The 15,784-nt window shown below is 42.3% G+C and overlaps 1 protein-coding gene across 1 annotated transcript in view; it reads left to right on the plus strand.

Moving 5' to 3' along the window:
* The first annotated feature begins 1,247 nt into the window (after positions 1–1,247).
* Positions 1,248–15,784, plus strand: part of LOC125890690 (GDNF family receptor alpha-2-like) — a 55,821-nt gene continuing 41,284 nt past the window's right edge. The window contains exons 1-2 of the mRNA XM_049579445.1: positions 1,248–1,895; positions 3,172–3,528. Of these exons, the coding sequence (XP_049435402.1) occupies positions 1,844–1,895; positions 3,172–3,528 (409 nt within the window). The 5' untranslated portion in view covers positions 1,248–1,843. The remainder of the gene's footprint in view (positions 1,896–3,171; positions 3,529–15,784) is intronic.

Below are 15,784 nucleotides of genomic sequence, written 5' to 3' on the forward strand. Positions count from 1 at the left end.
GAAAGGCACAAGGTTGGCATTCTGTGTTGAAATATGCATTTCTGCTTAAGAAGAATTGAAGACCAGGCTACATCAGTCACTGCAGCCCTAATGCAGGACAGATGCAGGATACATTCATGGTGGAGGATGACGCTTTTCAGTGTCCTCATAATGACAGAGACTTCAAACTCTGGGGGGAGACACGAATAAGCCCGGGCCAATATAGGCAGAATGAGGCTGATTTTGCCATTATAGCGGCGAGCTCTTTTCCCTCTTGGATGGAAGCCTGGGCTGACAGTCAAACATCATTATGAGCCAGTGGCCTTGCAGTTTGTCACTGTCAGTGCCTCTAAATAGAGACTTTGTTTTCAAGATTTGTAAAGATTTATGACATTCCAGGCACTATTTAAGCGATGATGCACAACAAAGTCATTTTGTTTAATGCGAAGCCACTTTGAAAAATGGCAGATTCTGCGGGTTGTGGGCTTATTTCCTCCGAGCACGGATATAATACGAGGCATTGTGCCCGTTTTTTAATCTTTCTTTCAATCAGAGGAAACACAGATGTCATGAGAAGTGTTGGGGTATTGCTGAAATGAATGATGACATTTTCATCATCATTGTTGAGTCCACCCCTTGAACCCTGTCCCTAAAAATCATTTTCGAATTTCTATGAGTTGTGGGTACAAAGATCTAATGTCAGCCAGAAATGAATCGGCCTAGTGACCTCGCTAAATACTGTAATAAAAGATTCACTGTGTGCTGGTGGACCGGATATTCTTGCTATGAGTGCAAGTAGCCAACACACTTATTATTGCTTCCCAATTCCTTCCTTGATGTGTTGCAGTTGTGGCCTTATCTCTCTTTACTAGACTGTAAAGACTCCCCTATGAAAGAGATAGTGATCGTGTAAGAAGGATATTATACATGAATCACTGAAATTGTTTCCCAAAATGTATAGGCTTTCACAGAAAATCCTGTGGCAACACCCCCAGGAGATCGAGGAAACACCACACAGGCCAAGTGAGGTCACTATAATTTCACTGCTGAGTACCACAGGTGCATGTTCCCCCAGCTCCCTGCAGGAAGATTACAGGAACATCGTGGTCATTTTTCTATAGGGTAACATTTATTACTGGGGCCCTCGATGTAACCAAGCCCCACGTTTCCCAATGAAAGCACCCTCCGGCAGCGCCCTCTGCCGGCGCGCAGAAACTCTCCTCTTTATAAAGTGCCGTGATGCCTCGACACACATGCAGTCAGTGCAAAAGAAGCGTTCACTCCCTCCAGAGGAGCGCACAGCTTTTTGAGGGAGCCAGTGGTGAGGGGGAGAAAAACAATCCAGTCAGCGTTTTGTAGCACTTTCAGATGAGTTCTTCTGCCTCGTTAGAGATATTGGCATAGCTGACAGATCATCTGACGCCAGTTTAAGGAATGTTTTAGGGACAAATTGTCTCCAAGGGGCAATTGGAGCGGGCAGTCTGAGCCTTTATAATGCGGAGAGATCAAGTCTCAGTAGTTTGTCGGTATGAACGCAGCGCAGACGGACCCTGAGAAACTGCTTTCATGGATTGACTGACTGATTGATTGGCGTTTGATTTTTTTTATTTTTCAGTATCAGAGGATTTTTTTCCTGTGTCGTGGTTAGTATATAATTCTAAAATTAAAAAAAGAAACCCTCAAATCGTGGATTATTATCACTGGGAGTCGAGGATTTTTGTGGCGCGTCTGAGGATATAGATTTTTTTTTTTACAGTGATCCTGCGCTTGGGTCAAGGATCCGGAGAGGGGAATTAACCTTTCACAAGGTGGAAATATAAGTCGTATTGGACCCTAACTCATCTATCTTGCTGCTGAGTCCAACATGAAGTCTGTCACTGTGTGGATGTGCGTCCACATCTTTCTCCTGCTTTTAGGTGAGAAGTGAAATGTGGAAATATCATATGCAATTATGTGCAAATTATAATTTGTGCAGGACAGTAATTACTGTCAGGGGGCATTTTCTGTCCACTTTTCACATGCAGGAGTTGTTTGGTTTTTAATATGTGCAGCACTGATGGGCGTTCATGCTGTGGCCGGGTGGTTTGATTAGATTATGTTTAATCATCAACCATAGCTGGAAACTTAAGTTGGTCTATGGGAGTGAATTATAATGGATCCACTGAACAGCCACAGCTTCAATTGTAGGAATACAAAGCTCACTATTTCCACAGCTCCTAGTCAGTGAAGGGGAAAATCTCTGAGGTCGTTGCAGTTATACACTTGTATTTGGTTAAATATGAGAAAATCCATCAGTAGCAGCAGCAGCACCACCATCATCATCATCATCATCATTAGCACAATTATCATTATAAGTTTCCACAAACGCCAGTGCGTCAGTTAAAAGCATCTGACTGATCAAGTATTTTCACAGTGAACTTCATATTACTCTCCTCTTACCCGTTGCTCCCTAATACTGATGCAGTATCCCCTCCTCTCTGAGCTCAATGCTCAACATCACCACAAGGGGTCTCTCTTGTCATTTCACCAGAATTTTCTGTTCTCCTGTGTGTGTGTGTGTGTGTGTGTGTGTGTGTGTGTGTTTGTGCATGAGTGTGTGTGTCTGAAGGCGCGTTTGAATCTTGACTCCTGTCAAACACCTGAGTCTCTGCTCTGTGGATCACTGTTTACTCTTCGTAAGCTGTAATTTTCTGGTTACCTAGATGTGAATTAAGCGTAGTTCACTTTTTTTTTTAAGGTAAGATAATTAGATACACTTCAGTGATCAAGTCTTCCTTTAATTACATTTAATAGGAAACTGAAAGCTGCAGTCTAACTTGTTTTGGAGGCTTTAGTTGCACTAAAGTGGGCACAGATAAGCAGAGGTAAATCGCAGAATATTAATTAAACGAGACATAACAAGACCCTGTGTAGAGACTTGCGTGAACCGTGAAGAATGTGACTGGCTCCCTGAAAGATGCCTTGGCATGTATGAGCATGCGACAGGCCATCAAACCTGTTTATAGGTCCCACATCAACAAGACATCAATGAAAGCAGGTTTATGATATGTGTATGCACTTGCACACACACACACACACACACACACACACACACACACACGTGCAGTCACAAAACCCTCATATATTAATATGCTATTTCTGAGCCCCCGTGTCACTTATCACCCCTACTTTTGTCCCCTCGTCCCCACCTAGATGAGGCAGCAAGTTCCTGGGAGGGTCCTTCAGCTTTGTCTGTGTCCTTGGCCAATGGTTCTCCAGGGTCTGCGGGCACTGGGTCTGGGCCCGGAGCTCAGCCAGAATGGGTGGACTGCATCCAGGCGAGTGACATGTGCAACCAGAACCCTTACTGCAGCTCTCGGTACCGGGTGATGCGCCAGTGCCTTGTGGGCAAGGAGAAGGAAGCAATGCTGGACAACAACAGGGAGTGCCAGGCTGCTTTGGAAGTGCTGCTGGTTAGTCCTCTGTATGACTGCCGCTGCAAGAGGGGCATGAAGAAGGAGCTGCAGTGTCTGCAGAACTACTGGACCATCCACATGGGACTCACTGAAGGTAGGAGGCAGATGGTTTTACGATTCTCTGTCTCACAAAATTCATATCACATCATGTTTAACTGCATGGCAAATTCAGATCCTCTAATGCACCTTTTTAAGTCTTGCAGTTTCTGTGTAAAACTCCAGATGTATTCATGTCAAATTAGCACTTGCTTCCTTCACGCTTTTACCTGACATTTTATTATGAACGACCTGGAGCTATAGTGTCATTTGTTTCCTTCTGTATTCCCTCTGTGGAGTGAGTTTCAGCTTACAGTTCAGCTTACATTGTGCTCAATGGTTTTGTTATATAGCAGGGCTCTACATGAGCCTCATGGTCATGTACAATAATACAATGCAATGTAACACTGCTGCAGTAAATTTTCTGTCTGCGGATGTGCAGCACGCCTCTATTGATATTAATGTGTGTGACATAGTGGGTTCTTTAGCATTAGAACATTTATTTGAAATGAATGTTCCGATCTCAGAGTACTTTACGGGCAAAGACAAGAGGGATGTACACCACACCCACTGCTGATGCCCAATTCCCTGATGCCCACTTGTAGTGATACCCAGAAGCCCCTGATGAAAAATATATGCTTTCCTACTTTCCTCACCCTCTCGAAGGTAATGGAGCTATAATGGGATTACATTAGGTGGACCTGTTATGGTAGACTTATTGGTTTTCACCTAAAGTGTTCCATATTACCGTGTAATCAGGTTACAATCGTATAGTTCCGTGGCCCTTATGTGTCCACTTATGTCGGACGTAAAACAGCACTCTTGTTGTAACATTGAAACCTTCTGTTTGTTACATTGCAATACATTTAGAGAGCATTAAGCAGCCCCCTGAAATGACGTGGCTCTTGGTTGATCCTTAAGGGTCACAGTGTTTCACATGAAGACAAATTTGATCAAATCAGAGCTGCTGGAGATGCCGTGCCCTGGCGATTACACTTAAGGGAGGGTCGTAACCCACAAGTGACAATTCTTCATGCTTGTACACATGGCCGGAGTCTCTGTGACTGATATCAGGTGTCATGCCATGTAAACATGGAGGACATAATGTGCTCAGCTGTTTTGACACGTGGGGTAATGGTGGAAACGTTGCAAAGTCTCCGAGCTCTGAGCATTCTGGGCTTTTGTGTTGTGATCCGTGAAGTGATTCGCCAGGCTGACTGCTCATAGCACCAGCTACACTTCATCAGACTGATGGCAGCAGAGGGTCCCTGACATGAGTTCAAGGGAAATGTAATGACATGGATGCTCCCCAGGCCTTCTGTCTCCCTCCCTGTCTTTCTCTCCTTTTTCTAACTCTTTCCCCTTTGTAATGATCTTTCTGGTCTCCCTCTTTGTTCCTTTCTCACTCTCTTTCTCCTCTCAACCAACAAACAGCCGCATCAGTCAAAGTGTTTGTGTTTGAATGCATCATGCAAGTTGTCTGGCTGTCAAGGATAGAGACCTCCTGTGCCTGCAGCATGCCCTTCACAGAGCCCGTGTTCCTTTACAAGCAAACGCCTTTCAGCACTGTCCTGTTTTGGCCCTGTCGCCTTCGGAGATAAAACCGGCTTTAACGCAAACGAAAAGCTCTTATAGTGCAGCTTTAATCTAATCACGATCCATTGTGCAGTCAAGCAGGCTTTTGTTAACTGGAAACAATCTATGTACAACATCCATCTCTGGAAGCAAACACGAAGGGCCGAATCCCAACACAACCTCTCGAAATGGTGCTAAACCACTTTAAAAATCATTTGTGGACAAATAAGGAAGGTTTCAACATAGTTGTGGGGTTAGATTACACGTAATGTAGCTTTGAATGTCTTGTTTAACTCATGTGAATGTGCAGAGACGAAGAGTGCACAAATATGAGAGAGAAAGATAAGAAAAATGAGGAACCAGGGATTAAAAGAAGAAGTGTAGAGGTAGAGAAGGTGAATGGACAGACAGAAGAGGGCAGAGATTGTTAAAGACTTGTGTCATTTTGTACTAATGTGATAAGCTCTACATGAAAAGTAAGGTCTGGTGCCTTAAGGGCAAACGTATTCAGCCACTTTGCACATATATCCCCTTTGCAGCAACCTAAGGCCATTATAAAGTGTAGTAAGCCATCTAGAAATCAGGCTCCAGCTATAAGTTGGGCTGTTTCTTATGACCCATGTTGACCAGGGGCTGCAAGTTGGCCTGCAAGCTTGAGGGCTAAACCATTGTGTCTGTGAAGGGAAAGCTGATGTCGACCAGGGATGGGCTGGGATTTGAAACAATGCCCTGCTCCCAGATCAGCTCTATACAAATGGCACACAGATACTCCACTGCCCCAGGCAAGGTTATCTCGCTACCTTATTTAGGGCGTGTACTAATATTCTTTATTTTTTAATACAGAACCAAGGGATGTGGTAAACAGTTAAAAAGGGGCACCTGTGAACATGAATAATCATGAAGGCCATCAAATGTCTTAAATTTTAATAACTTCAGAATGATGAAGGGCTTTGATGTTCCTCTTTTCTGTCAGAGCAAATTAATTTATGATTTTACTGTTTAGCCTTTATGAATTTGAAATGTAAGATAAACCATACAGTTGAGCTTGGCCTATAGAACAGCAATGATTAGTTGATTAGCTGATTGACAGAAAAGTCACTGGCAGCGATATTGATTATCCATCCAATCATTTTAGTATTTTTCTAAGCAAGTTTCATGATTCTGAAATATAAGCTTTTGATGCTTTGTCACACAATTCATGAAAGTGAGCTGGATTTTTGTATTTTTGGTCAGGTACAACATACCATTTGATGACATCACCTTGGGCTCTGGAAGATTACACAGGGCATTTTTTACTACTGACTTCAATGACTAAATGATTCACTGATTATGAATATGACGTTGTATCCCTATTGGACTACATCCACTATTACACTTCCAGTATTACCAGTTTTTCCTTAACGTTGATGATTTCGTAGTTTTACTGTTAAATAAGGGCAATAAAAAAACTGTAAGATCATTTCTTTGCATAATATTTTTTTCCAAAATGTTCACCATCAAAAAATGTTTATATTCTTTTAAAAAAAAATCCACAATACATTTATGTAGGATTGTGCTCAATTCTTTACCTTGGTTGAAATTCAGATTTTGTCATAATCAGACCACACATTTTTCATTCTTCATGTGTGAATGAAGGAAGGATCGCCTACGAGCTGTGGAGGTTTTTACTTGAATAACATGTGATTGCATTTGAAATGTGCACATTACTACACACTTTATCTAGAAGATCTTTTTTTCTATATCAAAAGTACTTTGTCAACTAAAAGACCAAAACACAGAAGTACTCACCATGTGAATCAGCTCGGGGGCTATGCTTTAAATCATGTGAAGAATATCAGTCATTCAAAGATTCAACACAACCTTGGAAAGATCTGCTTCTCCAGGTTCATTACTTTGCTGCTTCATCTCTTTCTCTGTCCACTGAGGTCTATGCCATTCAGCTACAGAATGGTTGTGTAAGCACCATAAGGTAAAGCAACAGTAAGAACTAAATATTAATACATTTTAGTTTTGTATGGTAAATAACAATTATATGGTAATAATAAGGATCCATAGAGACTGGACAAGTAAAACCCTTGTCCTATTTTACATGAGGCATTGCGAGTTGCCTTAAAGTAAAGAACAACCAAATCATTTGTAGCAGCATATGTGGAAACATTACAGTTTTTTATGGTTCAGTTTTATGTTACCACAATGTGATAATGAATATGTGGTTTGGGTTGTCTAGAGTTAGGAAAAGATCATATTTTGGCTGAAAATACCTGGTTTAGTGGCCAGAAACACAGCTGGAAGTATCCCTATGTCTTGTTAAAAATACTCCATTTTGTCTCCACATTTTGCTGAAATGTCACAATTGTCCCATTAAAAAAACCCCACCTTTTTTGCCACAAACACTGCTGAAAATGTCTTGACATGTTGGAAAAAAAATACCTGGTTTTGTCACCACAATCATGCCTGGAAATGCCTTAATGTGTTGTTATATATACATAAATAAATAAATATACCCAGTTTTGTGGTCCAAACACGGCTGGAAATGTTCTGGTATCTCGTCTAAACTACCCACTTTTGGTGTTTGCTGGTCTGAAACTGTCATCTGCTGCTTGGCACGCCATCCACCATCCCCTCCTCCACATGATAAGAAACTCAGCTGAATCTGAACTATATCACTTAAAAACAGTTGATATGATATGTGCGAAACGCACAAATGTAACATATCCTTGCTTTGCAAAAACTTACCAACATTTTATTCTGTTGACCCCATGTAGATTTGGATGTAGAAATTAAACACCTGCATTTTGGAGACAGTTATGTTCAGCGATTAAGTAAGGGTTGGTGTGGGTTTAGTCATTAATTGAAATTAAAAAAAGTAAAAAGAATAACCTGCCACTTGTCCTTCTCTCACCTCTACTGATGTCAGAAACAAGACAAGCAGGCTGAAGTGATGGTTATTACTTTCATTTTTTTATTCAATAGAGAATAAAATGAGAAAATAGCTCAATTATGTTTTGATTGCAAATTTAAAAGTATTTTTTCTTATTATTTTTATTTAAATTTTTGCATTTATAGTGGAGGTACTTAATGAAAGGACATTAAACAATGGTTCAAAACGATGAAGGACAGGAGGGATGTCACTTAGTGTGTGAGATGAATGTACACCATCAGCCAAGCGTCAGCATCACTTGTTCCCACCACTCAGGTGGTGTGACGTCAGTGGACATGGATCAGTGCTGTCAAAATGAATTTCAGATTAATGTAGATGTTTTTCATGCACACTGCTTTAAACCATTGTGTTAAACCGAGCGGCGTGCCCCTCTCTTTCTTCCTCTGTGTGATAACTGAAAATGTCATACTTATCTGAAACCCTGACACTGCAGAGTAATCAATCTTAAGCCAAGTCAAACCAGACTCACCATAAAACACCCTGGTGGAAAGACCCTCAAGTTGCAGTGTGTCCTGCGTCCGTGAGATGTAACTGTAAATTACATTAGTTATAGTCCACACGCTCAGGAGCAACATGAGTGTCTCCAGCTACATAAGTTGGGTGAGAGGTCTGAATGTTCGAAAGGTGTTTTTGAAGTTGACGATTAGTGCGATGAAACAGTGCACGGCTGCTAAGAAAACACCCAGTGTGACAACAGCGTGACTCAACACCGTCACCATCGTGTCACTTGGTGTGTCTTGCAGCACATTTTAGCAGGAGGTGGCAGCTGCATCTCTGCAACACTTCAACTTTTGAAATACATTATACAATGGTGCTAATCCCCAGCTATGTTGTGGTGCTAGATTTCCTTCTTGATCCCTGTGTTGTTATTGTCTGCCTGTAGACTAAACTGTACTGCCCCGATTGGCGAAAAAATCCCAAGCTAAGGGGTGTTATAATGCAAGTCTTTGAGCCATTAGTAATGGTGCTAATGGTGACCTGTTAATTGTGTTTTCTAACGGAAAATGGCAGCTGATTTCAATGTGTCAATGCAGCCATCCTTGATGGATAATGGGTGGTTTCTGCTGTGAATGGGCGTTGGTGTGAGGCAATGAGGTCTAGCAGCTTGAATCTATAAGAGAAGTAATTACTAAGAAAGAAACATTGGCTGCTACACACAGGGATATTGTATAGGCGGCTGCGGTTCTCTTTCAATTGTGCCCTGGGCCTCATGCGGATATAGCCCTGCAGGATTGCAGTAGAATTGGTAATTTAAACGATAAGTTCCACACCTCTGACATACATTATTTCACAGCCTCAGCTGTGAAACCACAGCCTGGGTCTCAAAGTAGGAAACTGAGATCTTTTGTGAGGACCTTTCAGAGCAGTTTAATTAGTTGGGCCAACTTTCACTGCGGGGAGAGAGGAGAGCTCCACCAGTCCTCCACACCAGTCTGAACCAGTTCATTGTGAGAGAGGACCGTATCTTAACATGCCATGACGGGAGACAATTTTGTAAAATGAAGTATTTTCTCCATGTTCATGAATGTCACGTCGCAAAGGTCGCCCTCTGAATATGTCACTGCGTCATGCTAATACCACAAGTTGGCCCCCTGATGGTGTGGGAAGTTAAATGAAATGGTCAGTGTCAGAATGCTGCGCACATCACGAGAGGCAGGGAGGAAGAGAAATGGCGAGAGTGAGGGCGAGGACAGGGGGTGAGGAGAGGATGAGAGATAAATGATTTGGAGAGGGGAAAGAGAATTTAAGAGAGAGAGAGATAGAGAAAACCAAAGAATGAAAGAGCGAAAGGAAGAAAGAGAGAGTCATGGGGGGAAGCCATAGAGGAGGGGGAGTTACAAAGGTACACAGTATTCCTGGGTGAAACCATCATTACTATGAGCAATGGTAGCAGTCACCGGCCATTACCTTAGCCATCCACTGTCATAAGCAGAACATTTTTCCTGCCTGCCCCGCATGTCAGGGGATAGGGGAAGAAGGCTCCTGCATGCTGAATATGTCCTCTCTGCTTTCTCCCTCCCGTCGCTGGGAACCCAGCCGGCACTCGCTAGGTGGCTACTTCATCATCAGAGAAAGGGACCTGTCGATAGCTTCAGGATGTGATCAATAAGGTCTTTCAGGGCTCCCCCTCCTTGTCCTTTTCATCCCTCCTTCTCTCCTTTCATCTTTCATCCCAAAATGTGAAAAGGATCAGTGAAATATGGCAAAAAAAAACCTGGTGCTGTTTGTCCTCGTAAATCTGTCTAATGATTTTCTACCCTGTAAGGTGAAGTGCCCGAGATGACTCCCATTCACTATGAGGCTGTATGGAGTGTGACAGTGTGGCTGAAATGAAGGCCAGGTAGCGGGGTTTAGATTAGCCTTTTATAGCGGAGTGAGTTCTCAGGCTCTCTATCAGAGGGGAGAGTGAGTGACGGCCCATTCTGCTCAGTGAATACTGTCATGATGTGGGCATTAAGACTCACTCCTGGCAGGAAGGTTCACAGCGGTGCTGAATGAATGTGCGTCGCAGAAGTCAACTACCAGGCCCGGCGGCTGTCATCACAGCATGGGTACTTCTCCTCCTCTCTCTCGCGCTGCCTCTCTGTTTGTCACTCTCTGCATCATTAATTGAAATAGCTGCTTGTTGAAATAAGTCAGCCAAGGTTTTTAAAGCACAACTAGGAGCCAGACACATTTGATATATTTAGATGAATCACTTGGGTCGTTATCCCTCAGTTATCAATACAGCAGCGCTAATTATGTTTACAGTAAATATTTAAGTTGCTTAATATCGGCTGTTTAAGCAGTTGTAAATTTACAACATCCAAAATGATGGGGTTTTCTATTCACTCATATTGATATAAAATATAAAATGGTGAGGAGAGGCTGATATATTGGGCTGTGCTGCTGCCTGTTTTTAATGTTCTCCCCAATATGCTGCTATGCCATAAAGATGATAGCCGCTTTTACGGAAGTTTTGCAGGATTTACACCATATTCAACATTTACTACCTGACACCAGGTATTAAAATGCTGATTTAGGTAAGCGAGTGTGTAACTATTCATATTAACGCTACATTCACATAGCCAAAGGGATGGCTTGGAAATTTCAGCGCTCATTTTCTCAGCTGTGTTTGCTCACCACGCCATGCTGGATTGGAATTGTGACTTGAAATATTATTCTGAGCTAATCCAATATTCTATTTGTATGGTTTGGAATTGAGTTTAAAATGTCAATAGCACTTCAAACGCTGAGCCGTTAACTGAATTTATGCTTCAACTTGTGTTCTGTTAAGCACAATTTAAAGAAAGATGCATTCGTGGCATCACTTTAGCTTTTCTTTGTTGAAATGAGCACATTATGGGAGGAAGCCGTGAGGAAAAATTAATGCATTTATCCTAATGTAATAAAAATGTGAATGCCTATATTCCAGTGTTCCCTCTGATACATTTCAATAGAATATAAGCGTGCTTTGAGAAGTGCATTAAAGTGCAAGGTGTTCTGGCTGGCCTGATCTCCACTGACAGCTCATTTGCAAACTTTGGGAGCTCTGACAGCAAAGGCTCGGTCACCTTTTGTTACCAGCCGAGAGCATGAAATAACCAGCAGGTCTCTGCAGAGGACCTCCGGCTGTGCTCCAGGCTGCTCAAGCTGTATTAAGCTGCCTTTGTATGTGATTAATACAAGAACAAAAGAAGTGCTGCTATATGTTGTTATATTTAACTAAGAAGTAATATGTAATATTACTATTTGGTCTTGTCTCAAACTGCCCGCAGCAGATAAACAGTAAGCAATATTTAATCAATTTTAATAAATACGAACACAATCAGCATAGAGCACCTTTAAAAAACAAAACATGGTGAATGACAGTTATTAAAACTGACTTCGCTTCCAGCTGTAAATGGTTTGCCAAGAATGTCGCTGAAAAAAAATCCATAGGACAGTTTCCATCACCTGAGGAGTTTAGCTTCATTGATAATGCATATGAAAAGGATGAGTGATAGCGCCTAACAGCTTCATGAAACTCCTTATGGCAAAGGGGAGGGCTGTGAATCCACTTAAAAGCAGTATTCCTCTCATGCTGCAACAAGGGAAAGGCATGCATGTCTGTCTGAGTCGTGCCGGTCATGCTCCATACTGTCAGAGCAAATGAAGTCAAACGGAGGCTTAATTACAGCGATAAGTTGTTGCCCTGTGGCTAAAAACATCTTATCACTAAACAGCTGGGAAGAATTCTCTATTATGAATGCATAATTGGGTCCAGGATGACTGTCAAAGAGCACTTTTTTTCCCAAAGTACAACATCTCCTGCTGTGGGGTTTTTCACATCCTAAGGGTGTGTGTGATTATAGTGTGTTTTGCAATTTTATGATTCAACACGGCTTGTAACATCCATGTAAATAAGCTTTTAATATTCATTAACTACAACTACTGTTGAGGTTCGACATTATTGTTTTATGGGATCGCCACATTATGCACCGTACAGTTGTACTTATGAAATGTCAAACACTGTTTGATCCCAGGCTGATTGTGCAGCGAAGCTTCCCTGCACTGTAAGAAGCTGCCTGAACAAAATGCTCAGCAACCTCATCACAAGATGTTTTGCTTTTGGCAAAAGATAGGGCGTCCTTTATTTCCATGTTGCTCTGAACAGCACAAAGTGTTCTTGGTGTAGTGGAAGAAGCATTACGCTTCTCTGTGGTGGAATATTTGCCTCTTTTTTTTGTTTGTTTTTTTAAAGACACAATAACTGTGTCTACGGCTGAAAAAAAGACATGGGAGGAGGGTTAAGGTGGTTGTACTCTGAGTAAGTGGTAGTCTTGAAAGGCTTCTACTGAAGTCCTCGGAAGGCTTCTAAAGCACTATAGCTTTAGAGGGTAATTGTTATAATTAGACATACTGAGAGATCTTGAGTCCGGCAGCATCTTCGGTTCCTCTCTATTAACAGAGATGTGAAGACTAACATGAACGGAGATGTGGCTGACGCAAAGGCCACAAGCAAAAAAAAAAAAAAAAAAAAAAAGACAGAGCTACACTTGCAAATAAATCCATGTGCCTGAGTATCCTTCAATACACAGACAAGGAGGGAAAACAAGAAAGCCACATACAGTGCACTCAAACTTGGAGGATTTAGGTAATTTTCTCTAAGTCTCCCTGTCACCCTTTATGTGTTACTCCTCTCCGATTTTCCTCGTCTTTGTCTGTCTTTTCTTTTCTCTCCTTTGTGTCGCCGGTCTGAGTCTCCTCTGCTCTTTTTCTCTTTCCTAAACACACACACACACAATCCTCAACTGTGCCAGATGTCAATAGCTATATATGCTCAGAGAATGGCCAGCTGAGCTGCTCCATCTTGTTATGATTGTCAATATTGATGGAGAGGGGAGATGTAGAATGACTCTGCAGATGTACACAAGTCTGAGGTTGGTTTTCTTTACACTGCGGACAAATGATGTCAGAAAAGTCCTTTTTGTTATTCATTTTCTACTCATTTATCTAACTTGAGTCATTCCTTTTTACTATGCGCCAGAGTGGATATCTTCCTGTGCTTTTAATGGACAGTTCAACCAGTATAACTTCAGTTTCAGTGAAGAATCAACACGTGATGTTTTCATGGCTTTTATTTTTGATTTCTGACTCTTATTTGATGGTTAAGTATGTTCATAGGATTCATGACAAACACTGTATGTGAGGGGTGAGAACCTCAGGTGCATTAGAGAGTTTGTGAAAATGAGTTATATATAGTGAATAAAAGCTCTTGATGTGCTCCTTCTACTGTCAAAACTTTGTGGACTCCCATTTTAAAGCCTCAAGTTCGGCATTTTGGCCGTCGCCATTTTGATTTTTTGGTCCAGGAGTGACCATAATTGGATGAGAGGCTGGAGCTGTGGAGGAACGAGGGCTGGATCTCACTGAAAGACTGTAGCGACATGTCTCAAACACCCTGTCACTCAAAATAGTCCCGCTCTTGAATGCGCGCAACTTTAAGCCTTAATGGAATGTGAACAGGGAAGTTAAAAACAAAAATTCACCCCCCATACAGTTGTCATGAATGTTGAAATTAGCTGTAGAGACCAAAACAGATTTCTGTACCAGGCTGTAAACATGTTTATTTCTGTTGTAAAGTTGGGCATGGGCGGCACGGTGGTGTGGTGGTTAGCACTCTCGCCTCACAGCAAGAGGGTTGCCGGTTCGATCCTGGGCGTGGGAGCCCTTCTGTGCAGAGTTTGCATGTTCTCCCCGTGTCAGCGTCTCTCCGGGCACTCCGGCTTCCTCCCACAGACTCCGGCTTCCTCCCACAGACCAAAGACATGCAGATTGGGGACTAGGTTAATTGATAACTCTAAATTGTCCATAGGTGTGAATGTGAGCGTGAATGGTTGTTTGTCTCTATGTGTCAGCCCTGCGATAGTCTGGCAACCTGTCCAGGGTGTACCCTGCCTCTCGCCCGATGTCAGCTGGGATAGGCTCCAGCCCCCCCGCGACCCTCAAGAGGATGAAGCGGTTAGAAGATGAATAAAGTTGGGCATTGTACCATGGGTCTCTATGGGGGATTAACTCACTGCTGGATAGAGCGCTGCTCAAGTGACCGAACTCGACCCAAGTCCGAGATAGTTATAACCAAGTCCGGCCCGACCCCGACTACCTGACATAGTTATTGCTATCATGGTTACAGCTTGTCTGTTTACATGCTGCAACCACAGCAGCACAGTACAGCACACACACTCAATTGGAGCGTAGATAATAGACACACTGTGGCATAACCTTTTACACAGTCTCACTCACACACTACTTTCACACATAATACCGAAAATATAATTGAATTAGAGTCTTACTGTTGTTTTCAAGTCTTTATCTTCATGAACTTTTAGTGAGTCCGCCTCCTGCCTGAAATGTGACTATTGGCCTATGTTGTGCGTTCAGGCGTTGTCACATAAATAACAAATTCCAGCATGTCAAGTGGGCCAAACCTGAACTGAACCCGAGCAAAATTTCTGATTTGTTATCTGAACCTGGCCCAACCCATCGGGTCCCACTGGACTCGGGTCAGGTATCCACACTCTACTGCCGTAGCCAGCCTCAAGTGGCCATTCGAGGAACTGCAGTTTTTGGCACTTCTATGTTGGCTCCCATGTTGGCTTGATTCTAAATCAATCCTGAGTTAGTGATCCAAACAAAAGATTTAACACTGAACACAGTGAACTATTTAGGGTGTGCAAATTTAAAAAATAAGTGTCAAACTGTTAAGTGTATTGTCATCCACATGTAAATGAAGTTGAAGTTGAATTTTATGTTTTGCTGTCCTTTAAAGTTGGTCAAAAGTCACTTTACGACCCTCTGGTTTTCACCCCTCGACTGTATGTACTGGTAAACACACACACACACACACACACACACACACACACACACACACCCCTGACCTTCCACAATAGCCTTACCTATTATACAAGCCAACATTTTATCAGTTTGAATTGTCTTTTTGGAAAGCATTCGAGGAGGATGTTGATAAACAAAATGTACTATATCTATTGATCGGATGTACTGATTGGGCGTCCCGGCGGTGCAGTCTTGTTCCAACAGGTTTCAGATTTTCTCATTTGTAGCAGCAGGCCTCCAAACCTTCCTCACAACACCCTCACTGTGTTTCTGTTGGGATCAGAATGCAAAGCTATTACACACTGGAGGGTTTGTCTCAATCACACCGAATGGCTATGAATTTTAAATGCGGGATTAGGGCCTACAGAGGAGCAGGCACATGGGAGAGACTCAGTCAGTTGAGTGCTAATTTGATTTTAATTTTTTTTTTTCTTTTTCTTTT

Source organism: Epinephelus fuscoguttatus, linkage group LG6 (genome assembly GCF_011397635.1).
Source record: "Epinephelus fuscoguttatus linkage group LG6, E.fuscoguttatus.final_Chr_v1".
In the NCBI taxonomy this organism is placed as follows: domain Eukaryota; kingdom Metazoa; phylum Chordata; class Actinopteri; order Perciformes; family Serranidae; genus Epinephelus; species Epinephelus fuscoguttatus.